The sequence below is a fragment of the Fringilla coelebs genome, assembly GCF_963513975.1.
Source record: "Fringilla coelebs genome assembly, chromosome: 21".
Lineage (NCBI taxonomy): Eukaryota > Metazoa > Chordata > Aves > Passeriformes > Fringillidae > Fringilla > Fringilla coelebs.
This window is the reverse complement of record NC_140047.1, coordinates 6,184,113-6,206,344: the sequence shown is the minus strand read 5'-3', so window position 1 is coordinate 6,206,344 and position 22,232 is coordinate 6,184,113. Positions and strand designations below refer to the sequence as shown.

The 22,232-nt window shown below is 40.0% G+C and overlaps 1 protein-coding gene across 3 annotated transcripts in view; it reads left to right on the top strand.

Moving 5' to 3' along the window:
• CDK5RAP2 (CDK5 regulatory subunit associated protein 2) overlaps positions 1 to 22,232 on the top strand; it is a 69,883-nt gene that overhangs the window by 21,090 nt on the left and 26,561 nt on the right. For 2 of the 3 annotated variants that reach the window (XM_084219591.1, XM_084219589.1), the window contains exons 15-23: positions 3,296 to 3,393; positions 6,724 to 6,854; positions 8,427 to 8,542; positions 9,969 to 10,097; positions 14,120 to 14,215; positions 14,783 to 14,830; positions 15,432 to 15,622; positions 17,688 to 18,150; positions 20,852 to 21,116. In XM_084219591.1, coding sequence (XP_084075717.1) covers positions 3,296 to 3,393; positions 6,724 to 6,854; positions 8,427 to 8,542; positions 9,969 to 10,097; positions 14,120 to 14,215; positions 14,783 to 14,830; positions 15,432 to 15,622; positions 17,688 to 18,150; positions 20,852 to 21,116 — 1,537 coding nt within the window. The remainder of the gene's footprint in view (positions 1 to 3,295; positions 3,394 to 6,723; positions 6,855 to 8,426; positions 8,543 to 9,968; positions 10,098 to 14,119; positions 14,216 to 14,782; positions 14,831 to 15,431; positions 15,623 to 17,687; positions 18,151 to 20,851; positions 21,117 to 22,232) is intronic. The other variant, XM_084219590.1, reaches the window with a different exon arrangement.

Sequence of the window (22,232 nt, the reverse complement as noted above, 5' to 3'; positions counted from 1 at the left end):
ACCAAAACTCAGAGCTCTGCTGGGTGCCTTGACCAGGCCAGGAAAGATAAATTACAGGTTCTAATTTTGGAGTTTGGATTTTTGAGCCCCTGTCATGGTCTAGAGAGAGTGAGTGAGGGCATTGATGACTAGGGGAGTCTGGCAACTTCTGATTTGATGATCTCTGAAGTCTGAGTTAAATGTGTTTTGCAGACAAGGAATTTAGAAATTGGAAGAAATGACCAAATTCTAGAGAGGGCTGAATGGATGGATCAGTGAGGAGGTATAGCTAATACCCTTCTCTCAGTCATTTATCCTTTAACCTTCAGAGATTTTGAAAAGATCCTGAGGCTTGTTGGAAGCACGAGAACATTCAGTGAGGTAACTGGATATTCTTGTGACGTTGCCAATAAGTTATTTATTGTGGGGGTATAAACCTTTTACTTTCATTGCTTACAGTCTAAGGGACCTTTAATGAAAATAAGTTATGTTTTCCACCATTGCTACTTAGGAATACTATTTCAGACTTAAATATAGACTTTAACATATTAGATTGCCTCCTTTCACGGGAATATAAATCCTTCACTGCAATATGGTCCTGGATGTCTTGCAGCTATCTCCTCTAACACATTTTCCCTCACACCATGTGTCAAGAGGTTTAATGTTTCATTAACTCCCACAGCATTACAGTCTATTTAAGTTACAGAGCTGCCTTATGTTTTGTGTACTGTCGGGGAGTTGATTGAAATAATTCACTCCTACACGTTATTTAGAAATGACAGTAATAATGTGCAAAAAAAAGGGATGTTCATGCTGCATCTCCTCATCCTTATTATTCCTGAAAGATTCTGAAAAAATCAGGAACATTTCCTTGTGATTTTGCTAACCTTTACCTAGGTAGTTGAATTTAGAATTTAATAATTTGTGTATAGCCTGTGACATTTGGAATTAAGAAACAGCTCATGTCTCCTGTTAGGCTGAAAGAGTTGGGAGGATTTCATGAGGTTACTGAGATTTTGTACAAATGGAGAACCCAACATGTGAATCCTAAAAGGAACAGGGTTTGTGTGTGGCACAGCTTTGTTCATGCAGCAACCATTCCTTCCCTCATTTGTGCTCCCTAACTCTGCATAATGACAGTGCCCTGCCAGGGCTTCAGGAAGAGCTTTAATTAGGATAGAATTCTGTAGTGTCTTCAGTAATAATTGCAAGGTTTGGATCAGACATATGGAAGAGTTCACTAGAACTTTTAACAGACTGTGAAACAACTAAATTAAGTGAAAAGATTAATTTTTTCCTGTTGCCTTCTACGTCATTGGTCAGTGTTTGTGATCAAACTTTTCCAACTTAAATTACAACCCATGTATTGCTTGCTCAATGGCTGAAAGGCTGAGATTCCAGCACATGATAAGACTCCTTAATTTAGGCTGCAAGATGTACTTTTAAACTTTTTTTTTCATGAGATGATTTTATTACTAGCCTCTGGATCACCCACCTCCATCTGTTTTTGTGTTTCTCTGTGCTCAGTCAGCAGCTTTGCTGGGAGCTCTTCCTCTGCTCATCTAGATAATAAATTAGATGTGAAGCTCAGGATTTTTCACTTTGATACAGAATAGTATTTAATGTCTAAATTGCACTAGAACCTGGAAATGTCTCTTAGATGCAGCCTTTAGGTACTGTTAAAGTTTTGAATCACTGCCTGACTCTATCAGTGCATCATGGTGGACAGATCATTGAACAAACGAGCTGCTTTTGAAGGTACATTTCTTGTCTCTTTTTGTGCTGTCTGCAGCCTGGTGTGTCAAGGTTTCTAAAATCATCAGGCTAAGTTAAAATAATTAGACTGGTACACAGTAATGGTGGAGAAAACTTTTTCATTTCTTTAATAATGAGACTTTCTCAAGGAAGATGATGGCAGCTGAACCTGGAGCACCTGTCCAAAGGCAAGGTCACTTCTTCAAAGGCTCTGGAGCATCAGTGGTAGGAGCTGCAGCAGATTACCTTAACTGGAGTCACCTGAGAACAGCTTGATTACACTTGCAAAATATTATTTAACATATTTGCTGGCATATTGTGAAGTAAGAGTGTAAATAATTAAAAGTAAACACCGGTTGTCCTTGCTTTTGTGCTGTTTACTTTGCAGAACACTGAATTGTTCAAATTAGCAGTCCTTGCATCTTTAGTGTGAGTTAACGAGATTCTTTTGTAGTTGAATTTTTTTTTGGTTGCAATTTCCTCCTTAGGAATTGCAGTTGGAATAATAACAGCTGCTTAAAACTCCTGGGTGTAGGTTTCTTCCTTGTTAATGATCTGTTCACTAATGATTTAGTATCTCTTAAGAGTTCCCTTAGCTGAAATTCCCCCTTAGCTGTGGCACCTTTTTTGTTCCTCCTTTCAGTTTTCCATCAAAATAGAAAACTGAGAGGACCAAAATTCTTTAAGAGAGGCAGAATTTCTGCCTGATATTAATACATCTAAATTTGCCATAATATCCCAGTTATTTTCTCTTTGGAAATGACTGATACCTTAGATATTTTTACATAGTAAGTGCAAGAAAATACTCCATTAAGTAGCTGCATTTTTTACTTCCTGCTGAAAAAGTGACTCTCTGGTTGTTTTGGAGTAAAAAAAGTCTGGGGAAATTAGTGGATCCTTACTGAGAGTGTACCATAAGAGTTTATGTTTATTCTTATAATAATAATATCATCCTTTCTGTGAGCAAGACTGCAGATAAACCATTTTCTTTTCTTCACACGAGTGAAGCAGCAGCTTGTAGTGTGCAGAAAACTGACTTATGCAGTGTCTGATATGTTCATCCTTTATTTGGGGCTCAGTATAATCCTTCTTGTGCAGAGTTGGAACAGAATTTGCTGAATCTTCTCACCCCAAAAAAGCCAATTTTATCCAGAACATAAAGAGGACTTGTTCTAAAATGTGTTCTTGAAGCTTTGGCTTGTTTGCTCCCCTTCCCCTCCTCTGGGGTAGCTGCCTGCCAGGTTGTTCCTGTTGTGGGAACTGTGGGAGTGAGGATGCTTTTGTTGGGGATGGGGGAAACTTCTGAGGCTGAGAGAAAAATGCTGGAGCACTGTTGAGGTGTGTGATTCACTCATGGTGGGTGCACAGTGAAACAGTCTTTGCCTCCTTCAATAACAGCTGGATTTAAGGACAGTGAGTGGTTCTCAGATCCATGTTGGTGATCCTGTTCAGAAAATGGGGATTTCAGCTGCTTTCACAAGTGCTTCAGGACACAAGCACACACATGGGCACAGACATGAAAATCACATTGTAAACACAGGATGTTCTTCTTTTCATTTAGGAAAATAAAGAAGCTGAATATGAGAGGCTGATCCTTGCTTTAAGGAAAGAACAGAATATTTATTCTACTCTAGTGAAGACCTTCAAGGAGTCAGATAGGTAAGTGCTTCTGTTTTGGGGGATAATCTGAACTCAAAGGGCAAAGTCAGAAGTTGCAAAAACATGTGCAGCTTTAATGGAGATTAGTTTGTTCTGGCCAGTTGTTTATAAGCTCTCTGTAGTAGTCTCTAAAGAGAAATATTTATGTAAGTGAGGTTCTATTATCTAAATTACTTCCAATGTTTCTGAAAATGTTTCTTTTTAGATTGGAATCTCAAATGAGCTCTGTTTCCATTTAGGTACCAAAGTAAGCAACTGGATTTTCCATACTTAGGTCTTGTGTTTTGGCATCTGTTGTAAAACCAAATTGCAGTAAACTTTTGGGCACTGGACAATTTGCCATTTTTTACTCCTAAAATACAGATAATGCTTATCTTAAAAGTGTCACTGTGAGAATTTTGATGAGAAAATAAGTATGAAGATTTGGGAGAAGGTTAAACAAAACAGGGTAATTGAAGTTTGCATAGTACACTTTCAGTGTAAAGCATTGAAAAGGGTGGCAGGAGCAAGTGGTTTTTAACCTTTTAAAATCAAAGAACCCAACAATTTAGAAAGAAATCTGCAGCCTACTCTGTATCTTGTTATTGCTTGGCAGTTGAGGAGATGTTGTGATAAAGAAAATTCTTAGTCTGTAGACAAATGAAATTTAAATGTTTTATAAAAAATTTACTGCTATAATTGCAAATTTCTTAATGAAGTATTTAAAACATTTGAGAGCCAGCTCCTGAAAGCAGTGGCTTATACCTGCCAGCTTTGGGAGAATGTTTATTTATATTTTGCAGTTGTTTTATAGACCACTATAGTTTGGAAACCATAAAAAGAAGTAGCACTAGACTAGATGAGATCTGTGTGTGAGTTAAGCACTTAGCAGCAATGCCAGCTTGTGCTTGGCCACAGCTCAGGACCTGCTTTAGATACTAGAAAAAATACTGATGAAAAATAATGCTAACAGCCAGCTGATGGAGATTATTTCTGATTTCATATGAAGAGTGGGACCTGGCAGTGGCAGTGGCAGTACTCCACATTCTGTACAGCAATGACAGCAAAGCAGGGGGGCTCTGAAACTGGCTGTTCTAGAATGCCTTTCAAATAAGGAAACCCAGAAGTGCAGGTGTAATCACTGGGCTTGGCAATGAGCTTCTGTAGGATCAGGATCATTAGTCCTGATCCCTGGTGTGGGATTTTGAGTGCTGTGTCCAGTCCTGGCCCCTCAGTTTGGGAAGATGTTGAGATGCTTGAGTGCATCCAGAGGAGGCAACGAGGCTGGAGAGGGGCTGGGACACAAACCCTGAGAGGAACCCCTGAGGGAGCTGGGGGTGCCCAGCCTGGAGAAAAGGAGACTTAGGGGTGCTCTCATCACTCTCACAGCTCCTGAAAGGTGCCTGTGCTCAGCTGGGCTGGGCTCTGTCTGCAGCAGCACTGACACAACCAGAGCACACAGCCTCCAGCTGTGCCAAGGGAAATTCAGGGTGGATATCAGGAAAAGGTTTTTCACAGAAAGAGTGATAAAGTTCTGGAATGGCTGCCCAGGGAGGTGGTGGAGTCCCTATCCCTGGGTGTGTTTAACAAAGCCTGGATGTGGCACTGGGTGCCAGGGTTGCGTTGAGCTGTTGGGGCTGGGTTGGACTCGATGATCTTGGAGGTCTCTTCCAACCCAGGGATTCTGTGATTCTGTGATTTTGGACTGCATGGAGCAGTCAGTGCCTATTGTGCCACCACAGCAGAGGATGCACAGTGAGCTAGGGCTTGGAGCTGCTCTTATTCCTCCATCTCCCAGTTTTGGGAGCTGGAATGTGCTGGAAACTTCATCAAGACTTGAGTCCCAAACTTCTGGGGAATGGGTAAACAAGCCCTGCAGATACACAGATGAGGAAGCTGGGTTTAATTGCCATCAGCAGTGACATGGATTTTAGGCAAACATCTGTTTTCTTGCTCATGTCTTCTTTTAGGCATTATTTATTTTAAGCAGCCTGGGTAGTTATTTTTCAAGACATTCCTTCTCTCTCCAAGAGGAGAATCAGAGCTTGTTCTTATAAAACCTTTAACTCATGGAAAGGAGAAAATGTGCTTACCTGGCTTCTAGTCATGTGTTGGTTTGGTTTTACTCTTAATCTTTTTTTTGCTGAGCATTTAAGAGAGCTCTCACTTCAAAGAAGTGAGCTCTTGTATGAGGAAGAATTGTTTAAAACAGTGGTTTCTTGTGCAGGAACCCCTGACAACAGCACCCTTGTCAGGAGACACACTGAGAGGCTTTTCATACATGTAGCCTTTTAATTAATGTGCATCTGCAATATTCTGTTACTCTCATGCAAGTATGATGTGCTCTGTGTTCCTGTACAGTCTCCCATCAGGTGGATTGAAATTTTTTTCAAGATCCCTGAATTCTGTTTCATTTAGTGCAGTGGCTTGGAAATTCTGCAGCAGCTTAATTTATCTTAAAACACTAAGTGAAGTAAATGCAAAAATAAATAATACAAAGAATTCAGTAACAACCTCTTATTTATTTTTTATTAAATTTATTTCATTTTATTACAATTTCAGGTTGGTTTATTTTCAGCACTTAAATCTTTTTACAGATTGATCAGAGCTGCCTTGTTGGTGTAGTTGAAGGGTGTGGGAAGATGTAGCAAGGGGCAGCTGATTCTGGGGCCTGAGGGGCAGCTGATGCTGAAGAGCTTCAGTAGCAAAGTTGCTTAAAAAATTAATTCACCTCGACAAATTATAAATTCTAAGTATGGACATTTATGCCCCATTGTGGTAACTGAGACAATGGAGACAATTCAGAACTCAAGGGGTCTTTTTACAGACTGTGGATAAATGAAGAAATAAAACAGTTAGTTGTGTCTGGGTCCTATTTTCAATGGAACAGGATCTTTTGATATTTTTCCTAAGTGCAGGATTAGATTATCTGGTGGAGCTCAGTGGCAAGGGAACAAAGTTTCCATGGTCACCACATAATGGAATACACAAAGCCATCAGCATTATGTGATAATGATATTTTTCTGGCACAGTTTTTAGAAGATAGTAATTTAGATTTTCCTTAAAAAGAACTGCTCAGAAAGAGGCTGGTAGAAGAGTTCTGTCATGGGGAAGCTGATTTAGGCAGCAGAGCCCAAAAGAGCAGGAAAATGCTGTGTATGTAAACATTTAATCTCCTCTTTCTATGTAGGGATTTGTTTGTGCTTATGCATCAGAATGATGGAAGTGTGGGATGAAACCCAGCCATGGGGAATGGGAAATGGCTGCAAGCCTGAGTGGAGATAAAAACAGTGCACACCAAAATGTTTTGAATTGAATCTCAGAGATTTATTTGTCCCCTTTTTCTCCCAGTATAAATAGCTTGCAAGTGGAACTGAACAACATTTTCATGTTGAGAAAACAACTGGAAGAAGATGTTTTAGGTAACAGGAATCTCCAGAAGATTTTACAAGATCAGATTAAGGACATGAAAAATCACAAAGGTTTGTATCCATGCCCAGCCCAACCCTCCTCTAGCACAAAAGAAAAGTGGTTTTATTACAGTCAGTTTGCTGGCATGGAGAAAAAATATTTGAGAGTAAAAAAGGTGTGAAAATATTTCTTCTTGAAAGGTGCAAAAAGATTTCTTTTGACTTTTTATACAGTTGATTTGGTGGATTTGTAACAGAATGTCCTGGAGCAATCAGGGCACATACAGAGGGACAGTTTCTCTCTTTCCATGCAGCAAATGTTAGAAATTCCATGGCAGTTCTACTGCAGGGATCATTTCATGCTGCCTGCAGCTTTGTATCCACAGAATTTACTGTTTTCCACAAAAGTCAGAGATTCCTGCCTTGGAATCCCTTGGTGGCCATGGGATCACTTTCTGACCATCACTTCCCAAAGAGCTTGTGGCTCAGGCACTGGTAACCTCCTCCTAACAGAAGTATTTCCAGAGAAAGAAAAAAATACCTAGAAGTTTTGTTACTTAGTAATTCAGAAAAAGTAGAGCTTTTAAATATAGCTTAGCTTCTGGCTTTTTTGCTGTATGTCTTGGGAGGTGTTTTTAGTATATTCTTAGATATAGAAAAGAATAATATAAGTGGGTATCATTAAATAGTTTACTGCATATGTACAAGATGTTTCTGTTTTATCCCATAGGGGATATATAAATAACAGTAAAGCCTGTTCACTTCCCCTTTCAACTTAGATTTTCAATTTTAGCATCACTTGACAGCTCTGATAAGTGACAAAAGGTAAACTTCAGCTGTTTCAGAGTTTCCAACCTCAAAAGCCCAGAGATAATCAACAACCAGGGTGGGCCAAAGGGTCTTGTGGATACTCCAGGGTTCTTAGGAGCTGTTGTTCTGAGGGTGAGGCTGGTGGGAATAAAGGCTGAAAAATGAGTAATGATTTGTGACTTTTGGGTCCTTGCAGCAGCCACAGGATCAGTGTCAGAACTGGGAGTAGGATTTGCATGTCTCTTTGTCCTAATTTAGTTATGCTTTCTCCCTATCTAATGAGATTTATTTATAGAATTGACTGTCATTTATATTGTAAATAAACAGGTGTTTATTGAAACATAAATAATTCCTGCAGTTATAGAGGCAGTGAATGAGTAACTATTTTCAATCCAATTACTGCATTCTTTTGACCCAAAAGCAAAATAAGTTCATTAACTTTGTCTAACCTGGCATTTTTCCTTGAGACCTTGTTAAACTATAGTTAAAATAGAATAACTATTCATGCCTAACTTATCCTTCCTAAAAATTATTTCTAATTGTAATGCTAAATATGTAAATTATAATTCAGAATTACATTCACAACTCATGCTGATAACCACAGAAAATACAGCCACAGAAAATGCAGCATGACTGTGTGACAGAAGTACAAAGAAATATGAGGACAAATTTTTTTCAATTTAACAGAAAGCTTATTTTGGGAATGAAACATTCTAAGTGGCCTCCCACAGACTTACTGGAAGGTTCTTATTGGAAATGTCCTGTGCATTCTGTGCTGTGTTTTTCTGCAAATGGAGTTTCTGATATAACCTCTGTCCTTGGCTATTTTGGCAGATGAAACTTTGTCTTTCTGTGGAGATCAAACATCTTATATGAGTATCTGTTTAGGAGAACAAGACCATTTAAGCCTTCAGATAGACCATCTGTCTCTGGAAGAACTTAAAAAAAAGGTATTGATCTTTTTCATTATTTACTGTTCCTAATGGCTTAATTCTGCTTTTTTCTAGTTTCTGTGTCTCTCACAGAAACATTTATTTAGGTACTGTTGGGTAGATCTGAAAGGATTTGAAGCTCCCATCTCTGTGGTTTGTGACCTACCTTTTATGAACTATTTAGACTTTGTTACACCCATGGGCTTCAGAATCAGCTGAAAGCTGAGTGATTTGCAGGGTTTTGTGGTCTTGGACACCTGGACTCAAGGTTTTGACTCAGTACAAGTTTCAGACTTCATCTACATCAACTCCAAAGAAAGGTTTTGCCTTGAGCATCCCACAGTGTGTATTTCATGACCTTTCTCAGTCATGGAGGTGGTGGTATCTATACTCTATATTCTGTATAGAGCACTCCATCCCAGGATTTGCAAATCTTTTGGTAAATAGAGCATGTTATAAAATAACCCCAAAGTGACTTCTCTATTGTGTGTAAGGAGAACTGAAATTCACAGAGATGAAATATGCAGCTCAAACAATGAATCAGTATTGGAGTTCAGAAACTTCTTCTCTTTCTCCTGATCCTGCACAGTTGCATCTGATCCATGCACCAGTTGATGACAAGGAATAATTTTGAATATGGTTGGTTGGGAGTGAGCATAAGTGAAGTTTTTTTGTTTCTCAGGGACAGCTGAATTGTAGGCAGGTGCTCATGCTCTGGAGGTGGGTAGTCTGAAGGAAGGAAGTTTGTCTTACTTGGAACAGGTGTCCCTAAAAAAACCCCAGATTGTGTCCCAGTGCCATTCTGGGATTTCACCACTTTTATCTCTGAGCATGTTCCCTTCAGAAGGCTCAGGGACACTCATTAGCAGAAGATATTTATAAATAATTTCTTACTGGAAAAAGGGTGTGACTGAAAGCTGACCTGGTTTTCCAAGTATATTAATTGGTCTGATAAATTCACTTTTTTCTCCAAACTTCTTGATACACTTCATAGCTTTGTGGCCATGAGAGTTTTGAACCCAACTGCCCAGTCAGATTCTGTCTGTCAAACTGCCCAGAATGAGAGTGGCTTTTAAAGGGGCTTGGAGAGAGAAGAACATCTTGTTCCTGAATGCTGCTTCTTTCCAGTAATGCTGTTTTTTCTTGCATTAAATGTTTCTTCTCAAATCAGCTGTTTGTGTGAGTGCCTTCAGGTTTGTTCTTGCTACTGAGTTGTGAAACTTGTTACCTAAACTTTATAAGTGACTGTGAACAGTGTTACAAATGAAGGTACCTTGAACACTAATTCACAAATACAGCAGCATGTTTCCATACCTGGGGAGATGAACACAGGAGCAGATACACAAACCCAGTTTGCATTTAGCTGGAGATTTATCTGCCATCATTTGTTTTCCCCCTAGTTTGGATGTCACCAGTTCTGCTTGTTCTTCCTTTGGTTATTTAGGTTGCTGACCTCCTCCTGATGGTCAAAGAGCTGCAGTCAATTAATCAAGAGCTTAAGGCAAGACAGTCTGGGTGTTGTACAAAGGATTCTCAAGGAAAGGAAGCACTGGAAATACTAAACCACAGAGAGGTAGGTTTTCTGTTTTCAAGTGGAGTCTGACTCTCACATCCAATCTGCCTTGTGGAGTCGTTTACATCAGTGCAGGAGTGTAAAGCCCTTGGGGCTGAGGTTGCTAATTCCTTATAATAACTTTTTAAATTAATGATGTAAACAGCTTTAACACGTTAGCACGACAGAGAAGCAGCTCAATGCAAGTGTTCACTGATGTGTCAAGTTGATTTTAGGGAAGCAACATACTCATTTAAATATTAATTGGGTCTGTGATCTATTTTTTTTGTCAGTTGAAAAGGAGGGAAATAGTTAATTTTACAAAGAAAGCAATATCTTAAAAAGCATTTTAGTTATTCCTGAAAGTCTGTTTGCTATTGCATAGTCATTCTCAGGCTGTGTCTAATTATTTAAGAGTTTCCTTCAGATCTCTGATGGATCTTCAAAATAGGAGGGTTCAGTGTAGCCATAACCCAAGGAATAGAACTTCAGCTCACCTAAACACGTGGCTGTTTCTTCATATAGAACAGAGAAGTACCTGAAGAAGGGGCCAGCACTGTAGTGAGTTGCTGAGAGGTGCCAGGAAATAATTTTTGTCGGGTTTCATTCATTTCCCCAAAGCTGGGACTTTTCTCAGCTGTGGGGAAGGAGAAACCTTGGCAGAATCTTTGCACTGGGAGCATTTTGGGTGCTGGGTCCTTACGAGAGTGTGAGTGGTGGAAGGTTCTGGGTGACCCTTCCAGCTTGGAAAGCATTACCTGAAATGTGGCTTGGTAGTGTTTGTCTTTATGTTCCTTTGTGGCTTTTGCTTTCAGTTCCATCCTTGTGCAAAGTGTATTGAAAGGAAGGAAAAAATACAAAAGGAATGATGATGGTGCTGGTGCTTTGTGTCTTGAATTCCTGAATTTAATTCAAAAGAACAAGATTAGAAATAGTTTGAATCAGTTATGTGCAGAACTGGCTGATTCAAGAACTGGGACTGTGGAATTAATGCTCTTTCTGCAGAACTCAGGAAAAAAAGCTCCTGTCTTTTCCTGGATGTGCTGCAGGTATACTGGGACAGTCACAAACTATTTTTGCTTCTTCAGTTTTAAGACACAGTCATGCTGTCTTTAATTGAGGTATATTTTAAATTAGAAACAGACCTTTAGGTGTGCCATGGTTTTATTGAAATGGTGAATTTACGTGTCACTGAGAGGTTTGGGAGAAGAGCTGGTGGGTGATCCCTCTCTGGGTGTCTGCACTCTCCATAATTAACATTTTTAGCAATTTGTCTTCTTATCCTGCAGAGGGCTCTGCATCCCCGTGGATGCCACAGTGAATTCCAAAGGAATTCCTGTCCTGTGCCAGGATTATCGTGACAGGATGCTGTGTGCTCCTGCTCCCCTCGACATGACAGCTACATACAGGGCTGCTCACTGAAGAAACTGCAGAATCAGATGTGAAATGACACAGAGTGAAGCTTGTGAAATATAAATAAACCTCAACATTCTGGGAAAGGAAATAGGAAAGTTAAATATGGATTTTAATCAGTGCCAGAATGATTGTAGTACTATGGAGCTCAAAAATGAAAGGATCTTTAGTTAGAAGTTTTTAGTTCAAAAGCTGTCTTTTTATCAGGTGTGGCAATAAATGACAGCCTGGATATTGGGTTATGGGTGTCACAACAGTGTGTGACATATTAACATATTAACAACCACTCTCAAAACCCCCTTATTTTAATTTTTCTTGTGTGTCTTTTTTTGAGCTAGAATTTGTTGGCAGGTGGTGCTGCCACTGACATCTGTGTTATAAGAGGAATTTGGATATACATGGGAAGAGGGATCTTCCTCAGGTTCTTAAAATGCTCCCATGCTGCTTTTCCTTCCCAAAGGCAGAGCACAAATCAGGAATGTGCACGTTGGTGCCTCTGCAGGCTCTGACAGCCCCTTGTCCTCTGCTCCGTGGCTTCCTGCTCGTGCTGGGAGGGAGAAGGAGGAGAGGAAAAGGTTTGTTTTTGTGCTGTCCTCTGAACATCTGCCTTCTCAGAGAGGAGCAGCCTCAGTGATTTTAGCCTTGGGGGCTCTGGGGAGCTTTGCAAACCAAGCACATCAGTGCTTCATTTAGGAGAAACTTTCTCCTGCTTTTCAGTCTCCACAGAAATACTTGAAAACAGGCAGCTTATTTTTGGTAGACTTATCTTTCTGGCCTTAAGACACTTATTTTCTTTTAATATTTTGTTGCACATGAGGTCATATTCCTTGGAGTCCAGGACATGTCAGGACCATAGGATCAGGCCCAGCCTGCAGTGATTTATTGTCACAGTGTATTTACAACCTGTTGGTCTTATGCAGTAATTTCATTAATGAATCCTCACTTATTAAACCAAATACTAGCCTGAGAAAAGCAGATACTAAATAATGTTCACCCATAAAAGGTAGCTGCATTGCATGGATAAGCTACATGTGCAAATAAGTTTATTTTTTATACACAAATGTAGGGTTTGTCCTGAACCTACACAGGGAAGATTAAACTAAATAGGTTTTTTAAAAATAATAGTTAACATTATTGGACTTTTGGCATCCCATGATTACAACAAAAATTTTTTTGAAATGCATTCCCTTGAACCCCTCTGTGTCTTTCACCAGCTTTCAAACTTTACTCTGTGCTGTCCTACAGAACCAAGTCTGAGTGAAGATACCAAGATAACCCAAACATGACTTGAAAGTCAGTTTTCCATATAGAATTCTAACTGTAAAAGGCAAATGTATTAATACTCTGCATCATCCAGTTTCTGCCTTTTAAAATTCATACCTAAAACCATTAGACTTGCTTATACTGCAAGGGGTTGGGAGATGAAAGGGGGTTTCTTATTAATTTAGTATATATATATGTATATGTTTTATCTCTATATATATTTATATATGCATAATCAATTAAAAAATCAAAATCAAACCACATACATCCATTCAATTCCCAGTGTTCTGAGGAAGCAGAACTGACTCTGTCCCACACAGGTTGGGATCCTCTGTGTCAGGGCTGTTTCCTGCCCATGGATTGGGCATAATTAGAGTTTCCAGAGGAGCCACAGAGATGCTCCAAGGGCTGGAGCCCCTCTGGAGCCAGGCTGGGACACCTGGGGGTGCTCACCTGGAGAGGAGAAGGCTCCAGGGAGAGCTCAGAGCTCCTGCCAGGGCCTGAAGGGGCTCCAGGAGAGCTGCAGAGGGACTGGGGACAAGGGATGGAGGGACAGGACCCAGGGAATGGCCTTTAGATGAAGGAGTGCAGGTTGAGGTGGCATATTAGGAAGGAATTCTTCCCTGGGAGGGTGGGCAGGCTCTGGCACAGGGTGCCCAGAGAAGCCTCTGGATCCCTGGAAGTGCTCAACAGCATCCAGCAAAGCAAAGGGGTTCTGCTCCTGCTCTCAGTGATGCTGATGTCAGGGACTTGGGTGCTGCTCCTGCAAAAGCTGAGTCCTCCTCTTTGCTCAGGCAATGAGATGGGTTCTGATGAAACAGGGAGTAAAAGATGATTTGGCACCATTTGCTGCAAATGGGCAAATTTAGGCATAGACACAGCAGATTGTAACCTTCAGTGGCACAGTAAATCTTTCCAGTGTACAGCAAGCCACATGTGCTTAGTTTTAAAAGCATCTATTTCTTGAATGCTGGAGAAGAGCCTAAATTGTGTAGCAAATAAAAATAAATTCTGGAAATTGGAAAATAAAATAGGCAGAATGGGGACACGACTGAGGAGGCAGAGCTCCTTTGCCATGAGAGGTTAAATGGTTTTTATGTGTTCTATAAATTCTGAGGAGGAAGGGTTAAATAAAAATGAAGGAATATATAAGATAAAGTTTCACTTTATTTGATATGAGTCATTCCTGGGGTTTATATTAATTTTCTTTGATCTTGTTGAAGGAATCTAATTCAGTGTTTGTTACTTTGTATTACAGGCTTTTTTATTTTTCTTTTAAGACATATCACTGACTTATTTATGCACGTTTCATATCACAGTATTTTTTTTTTGTGCTACATTTTCACATCATTCCATACTTTGTGTAGTGTCTTGAAACAACAGAGAAGCCTGTGATGCAGCCTGAAGATGGTGACAATGACAAGAAGGTGCAGAACAGTCAGTTTTGTGAGAGGGTCAGTCAGGTAGGAGCATTATGGGACACTGCTGTCTTCTCTGCATGTCTTCATTCTCTCAGAGCATAAAGTATTTTGCAAACAAAACAGACTTTTCTTGCTTTCTGATTTTGCATTCAACTAATTGTTATCCTAAAGATCTTCTGCAAGCTTTTTCCTGTGTTTCTGGGCTAGTTTTGCATTCAAGATTGCTTTCATTGTGGACCTTGTTTTCTGTTTGAGTGCTCAGAGTCACCCTGAGTCCCTTGGAATTGTGTTCCTTTACATCCACACAGGTTGATCTCCTGCCTCCATTGCAGTCAGGCCTGGAGTACAAATTGTGTGAGATTCTCTTGCTGTGATTGAGGAAAAAATCCTGTAGATCTTTCTTTAGGGTTGAAATGCTTGATGGCTTGGTTCATGGTAAACTGCATTTTCATACAAACAGGAATCTGCTGGCCTCTCAGGCTAATCAGTGTGAGATAAAGCATCATGCAATCATAAAATAACTCAGCTTGCAAACTGGTTTGTAATGTTGAAGAAAGGTGATATTTTGCTCTATGAAATCTGTAATTTCTGTGTTTCTCTGTTTACCAGGTATGCCTTCAAGTATCTTTGGATTTTCCTTGTGAGGTGGATAAACAGGTAAGTGATGTATTGTAAGAGCTCTTTTGGCTCTTGTTGCTGATGGGAATTGTACCCAGATGGGCCCAGATTGAAATCTCATGTCATTGCTGCAGAGTTTGATTGTTTAATTGGGGTTTGAATGGCTGTAGAGATCTCTGGTAGAAATTCCCTTGGACACATCCATGATGTTTTCTACAGAAAGTTGGCAGCTTGTAAATGCTTCCAAGTTTTGTCCTGTCCCAGCCATCAGGGCTTGAATCTGGAGATCCCAGGACAGAATCTGAACTATAAATACAAATGATTCAAAGCTGAGCTAATAAAATTGTTAGCTGCAGTCTGCAGGCAACATTCCAGAAGTTTCATACCTCTTGTTAGATAAAGACCTTCAGGGAAATCTTCTTACTCCTTACTAAACAACTGATCTCTATGAATTAATCATATGAAATAGATGTTAATTAGTTTTTCTATTAATAAATAGTCAGCAAAATGTCTGTGGGTGCTTCTTAATGTAGATAAAGAGCATCAGGAATTAGAGAACCTGATTACAGAAAGATTACAGCCCTGAATTTAATAGAACATTACATACCTGTGTAATAAGACAATGTTTGCAATTTTTTAGCAGATAACTCCATCAGGCTATTCAGAGACTTTCTACAAAGACAGACATTATAGGAGTCCAATTAAGCCTCAATTTGAGCATGATACAACTGACAAACACTTGAGCAGAACAGGAATGAGTGAATATGAAACAGAAGAGAACTTGCTCACATCTCTGCTAAGAGAAAATAGAACATCTGTGCTGGAATCTACGTGAGTATGAGGGATGTGCACTGCTTTTGACAGTATTTCTATTTGAGAAGAGAATAAGGTAATTTTGCTAAAGTGAATTTAGATAATGGCACTGTCTAATTTACCTGAGAGATTGGCAAGGCACCTTCAGAGCCATTTTAGTCTATCATGCAATTAAGTAATTAGGAAACATACTATGAGTAGAAATCCTTATAAAAAAAGCCATTGCAAGAAAGAAACTCTGCAAAGTTACTGATCCAGGGAGCTTTACTGCAGGGACTGATTGTTTCCAGGGTGGGGTCTAACAGAGTCAAAGGGCTCAGTTGACAGTAGCTGGTATTTTTCTTGAAAAACCCAAAATATCTGAGAGCACAGGCCAGTGAAAAGTGGTGTGGTGGAAGGGACAACAATTTACTGCTGTAAATACAGAGTGTGACAGGATCTAAGGATGGAGGAATTGGAGTTAGAGTGACTTTTTACAGGGATAATTTGGAATGGATGGTGCTGCACACTGAGTGCCCCTTGCCACTTCAGCTGGGCTGCCTGGACAGGGCTTTGCTGCTCTCAGTTGAGGGAGGTGGGGCCCTGCCCTGCACTTGACTAAAGGGTTATTCCAGTGCCACCACCTGCAGGACTGGCTGAGCCATGCTCTCAGTTCTTGGGTCACTTTTCATGTAGGAAAAAACACTGGTTGACCTAAATCTATACATGCCCTAGTGGCACCAGTGGAATTCAAGTGTGTGTGTGTGTTACACTGGGATTTGATCAATTCCCAGCTGAAATGCTCATTTCCATAGGAACTGGACAATGCCAAGCAAGGAAAACTACCCACCCTGACTGATTTACCTCAGTTTCATGCTCCTGGTTGAGCACTGAGTTATAGTTTGCTGTAGATCATTCTCATGTTCCTTTCCTTGTTCTGTAGCTCCTTTTCCTTCTCTAGTTGCTTTCCTGGTCTCTGGACTGAATATGTGCAGAATTCTGTGACTTTCCCAGTGCCTGTCAGTGCTGGGAGCAGAATCTCCAGTGGAGTTACACAAGTCAAACCCTGATTTCTTTGTTCAACATGCTGCACTTGGCTTCACTCAGGCAATTCTGTATTTTCACATTACTATTTAAAACTCTCCCAACAGGCATAAATTGTCTGAGTTGTCACAGGAGTAGTTAGTGGTGAATGAGGAGACACTACTCCCTTAGAAATGAAGAGAAAACATTGTTTATTTGTTATCTTTACTTAAAAGTTGGCTAATGAGTAATTCTAGCACCGTCATCTTTACCACTGCAGTGTGTAATTTTTCCTGTGTTCAAGTATAAATGACCAGGCTGATGGGTGATGAGCCTGTGCTTTGCATAGCTGAATTCTCACTAATGCCATTAGATGCCAGAGGAAGCCATAAAAAGCCTAGTTAGCTTCTACCATTTCAAATGCTAAACGATACAAATGCAGTTGTTTAAAACTCTGCTTTATATGTTTAATGGCACAAACAGCTCTCTATTGGACACATGAAATTGTCTCTAGAATTTCAGAGCTTGCTTGTGCTTTAAATGCCTCTTATTTGGCTTCAGTTTCTCTTAAAACATTGCTGTCCATGAGCTGCTAGTTATCCACGGGGCAGTTTGGTGTCTGTAATGAGCTGGTTTTGCAGGCTTTTTGGCTGATTTCTCACTTTTCATCTTCCCTGTTCCATTAGAAATTCATGGAGGAGTAGATTTGCACACAAAATCAACATCAGGGCCAGGAGTTGCGCTTTGATGGTCCTTGTGAGTTCTTTCCAACTTGGGCTAATCTATGATTGTATGGTCCAGAGTCTGGTAGAGAGTAAACTTTTTGAGAATCCATTCATATTTCTTATTTTTCTATGTGAAATAGGAGAAAAGCCATGATGAGGCAATTTATGATATAATTCATGTTGTGAAAAGATTCCAAAAACTCTGTTAGTGAGTAATTCATTAGTGAGTAAAAACAGAACCTCCTGGGAATTTCAGATATGTCACAACACAGCAGAAGGGTTTCTTGGAAGGTATTTGTGTTTGCTTAAATAAAAATCTAAATTCATGTCTTTTCTCTCCTCTTTCCTGAGTGTAGCAGACAAGAACAAATGAAAATTGTAAATGAACTGTTAGATCATCTGAACACGACAGAGGAAGAATGTTCAAGTGAAGATATAGAGAAAAAGGATGAAAAAGATCTTAGGCAAATGATTATTCAACTAAGAGCTCAGCTCAAACATTTCAAGCAGGTCACTAAATTCTTAAAGCAGCGAGCAGAATTGAAATCAACTTTTGATGGGGAAGAGAAGCTTTATCCAGATGCAGTGCCACAGATTAATAAGGCAAGTCAGTTGTTGAAAGTGGAATTGAAAGATGCAGCTATGCAAACAATGACTTTAGAGAGTAATGTCATGAGATTCAAACATGAAGGCAAAAAAGGAGCCTCAGAAGAAAAGTCAAAATATTCAAGATTAAATGCAGAAGCAGAACATCAGCAAGAAAATGTGTATAAGAAGGGTGAACAGCATGAAAGACTTTCTTTTACTAGAACAAATGAAGTAAGTTTATTCTCTTTTTTGTACTTAGGGAATAGATGTATAAAAGGAAAAAATATGTTTCATTTCTAATATTAAATCTTGCTTTTGTATGATTTTTAATATTAGGAAAAGAGATGTAAGCCAAATATATTTTAGATAATTGTTCTTAATGTTCCAAGCTTTTCATCTCCTACTTCAGCATGCTTTAGAACATTAATTAATTGAATTTCAATCCTCCCTGGGACCACACACTTGTAAATATTACAGCTTTTGGAAAAAGAGAGTCTGTGTTTCTTGTTCATAATGTACAGAACCAGATCATTTGGAACTGATGAAGTCTAAATGACAAAAATATTCTAGAAAATTCCAGATTTGCATTACATCTGGGAGCAGGCTGTGAAGGGGTCAGTGGGACACTTCCACAAACTCAAACCTTAATTTTAGGCTTTTTTTAGGATCTTATCATTGTGTCTTGCTTCCTGAGGAGTGTGGCCAGGAGTGCCCTGTGCCATGGGGGCAGTTTGCTGTGTTTGTCTGGGACCCGAGTGCTCAGGGGCTGTTCTGGGACTGCAGGCTGGCTGTGCTCAGGCCAGATGAGTTCTGAAGCTTCTGTCTGCAGGCAGTGTGTGATCCCAAACAAAGAGGTGGGAAAACAGTGTCTGCTAAAGAGTTCTGTGTATTGTTTCAGCAGCAGTGATAGAAGTGAAGTTGAAAACTCTTTGAAGATCTTGGCTCCTGCAGAGCAGACAAAGGGGGAGCGTTGCTTTTGATTTTGTGCTCTGCTAACAGGGAATGTTGTAGCACCTTCTGCAAAGAGTGGTTTCCATAACTTTAGTGATCAAGAGATTTCTGAGAGGTAGCAATTAGGAGTGGTTCATTTTTATTCTGGCTTGTTCCTCTTGGGTTCATTTTTCTGAAGGAAGGGGCTTGTGAATGAAGGGATGTTGATAAGGCTTTGTTCTGGGCATGAAGTGACAGGACAAGGGGGAATGGCCTGAAGATGAAGGAGGGCAAGATATTGAGATATTGAAGATGGGATTTAGGGATAAAAATTCTTCCCTTTGAGGGTGGTGAGGCCCTGGCACAGGTGCCCAGAGCAGCTGTGGCTGCCCCTGGATCCCTGGCAGTGCCCAAGGCCAGGTTGGACACTGGGGCTTGGAGCAGCCTGGGACAGTGGGAGGTGTCCCTGCCCAGGGCAGAGGGTGGAATGAGGTGACCTTTAAGGTTCCTTCCAACCCAAACCATTCCATGATTTTCTGATTATTTCTGCAATTTTCTTTTTCAAGTTCCTGTTTTCCCTGTGTTTCAGTTTGCTGTTCTTATTCACCATTCTCCAGATTCCTCTCTGGTTTAATCAGTGGCACCCTCAATGCAGCCCTTGAATGAGTTGCTTTAAAAGCTTTCTTGTTTGGACTAATGCACTGTATCTTTAGCTTTGGAATGGCTTTTATAAATAATTTGATGTAGCCAGCTGAAGTGGCCTTTGGGTAATCTGGGTGACAAATGTGTCTGTGGCACAGCCCTGAGACAGCTGGAAATGGTTTGGTGTTATTAAAGCAGTTTAGTTAGCTGGAAGTTCTGGATTTATTTTGCAGCCTGTGAAGGATACTGTTCTCATATATGTACAAAAGGAATTGAGGATGGCATTTGGAAAATGGAACTTGCTTTTTATGATTTTAAATTGTGTAAAGACTGTAATTGCTGAGAAGTGAATGTGGAAAGGTATTTCAGAATACATTGGATGGTGAAAGAAATTAGGGGACTTAACAGCACTGGTGGAGCAAATGAACACCAAAATTATAAACTAAATCTATCTGAACATGCCATTATTGGTTTTTATTATTATTACACACAATTCCATAACTCTCATCAACACATGGCATGCTTTTATCTTTTTGCAGACAGCACTGGTTTATGCTGTGGGGTTTAAACAAGGAACATTTATTTTATGCAGAGTCTTCCAAAGGTGAGAGGCTAAAATGTAGTGACTTAAGAAATGCAGCTTCCCCCAACTCCAGTGGGGAAATGTCTGTTACAGCAGGAAATGGGAATCCTTTAGAAGCAATTTGTAGAGTGGATGGTTGAAGAAACTGGTTTTGTTCATAAAGGATTTCTCTGTGGCAGAATAAATGTCCTCTGTGGGTGATGCAAAGTTATGCTGATTTTCTCAAAGCTGTGGAAGTAGGACATGTTGGGTGGAGACTAAAGGAAGAAAGGAAAATAAGCTTAGGAATTGTTGAAAAATGAGAAAGATCCTCAAATAAATAACAAAAAAAAGACTTTAAGGGAAAATGTTGCTGGGCTGGCAGACATTTATGATATAAATGACAGTGGGAAGTAGCAGTTAGAGAGGTCAGTTTGGGTAAGAGGCTGTTTTCCTAAGGCAGCCACAAATGCAGAGCTAATTGATACACCTGGTGGTTAAAAGCCTTTGGTAGGCACTCCTGGATTTGCTGTCCTGCTTCAGGAGCTGGAAAGTTACAGATGCATGAACAGCTGGGACTTACAGAAAATTGTACCACTGAAATGGCTGTTTTGCCTCTCTGAATGTTTATTTCTCATGTAGCCAAGGTTATTGCAATTTTATTTTCCAAACTAATGTGACAGCTGCCTGATTTTACAGGAGAATTTTTATTTTTCCTGGACTGTTTGTTTATACTTCCTACCCTTGACTGTTACACACAAGGCACTAATTGCCCATTTCCTTCCTTGCCTTTTTCAGGCTGGCTCTGCTTCCTTGCCCAAGAAATCCCGGCTGCCTGTGCTTGTGAGATCCTGGAGAGCATCAGGAAATGTTCCTTTGAACTCCTGCCTGCAGAAATCAGCTCCAGAAGCACAGAATCCTTCCAGGCCACCTCCTGAAGGTCTGAGAGCCTGTGAAACACAAACCAAACCATCTCAGGCACAGCCTAATGGAGAGTTACTGCACGAGTCTGGGGCTGGAAACCTTCCAGAGGAGCCTGCACAGGGAAACACATCAGGGAGAGGTAAAAAAAGAACAAATCTGGTGACTTGTGGTCCTGCCTGGAGTAGTGGCAGCTTCTCTTGCATCAGAAGTGAATGCAGATCATCTTTATATACTGCAATGCTGCTTAATCTTGCAAGATTTTTGAGCAGACAAATGTGTGTAGACCTTGAAAAAACACCTTTTTTTCTGTTTGCCACTAAGATGTAAACCAGCTTTTTGTGGGACAAAAAGTGCTGTGTACACAGACCTTTGTAAGGCCTGTAATAAATGGCTTACATGTGCACACATATATCAATGTTTGGGTAAATAAAAAATTTCCTTAATAAGATGCCAAATTTAATGAAAACTGCCAGTAATGGAGACAAGAGAGTATAAAAATCCTGATTTTGTTTATGCTGGATAATTAAACTTTTCCAATATTCCACTGATCAGTCAAGTCAGCTGTGTCTGTTCCCACTGTGGCTGGGTTAATTTAAACTCAGTTGTTGACAAAGTATTGGGATCAGCAAAGTATGACAAATTGTGAGACAGAGCAATGGGTATTAGATAAAGATTTGGGGTGGTTGAAAAATAAAAATGCACTTAGCAGTTAGATTAAAAACTTAGTAGAGGTGTGAAGGATAGGTAAGGGAGAGTAAATATAAAAATAAGACTCAGATAAGTGGTGGGTGAGCCACTGTCAGACCCAGAGGCTGCAGAGAGTGCTGTTAAAAATAACATTGTTGTGGTAAGGCACAGATATGGTACAACTTGTTATAAATACTTTGGGTGCTGGGACTGGAGCAATTCATTCTGGTAGGTGCAAAACCCATGGAGGATCCTGAAGGGCAGGGCTGTGTATTAGATCCTGAAAGGAGTCAGGAGCTGCAGTCCTGTGATTTCCTTTCCACTCTGCTTTTTTCCCTTGGGTAACAGCTGTGCTGCACACTTGCTGAGTCTGAGAGTTGCTGCAGTGATTGCAGCAGATTGTTTTGTGATCAGTGCTCACATTGGAGAAACTTCTAAGCCTTTTCTCTAAGCTGAACATAAAACATTTAAAAATGCACTAGAGATTGATTTACTGTTCCATTACAAGGGGGACCTACAAATGCTTATCTTCATTTGTTAGTAGGAGCCTTTGCAATGAATTCTGAGT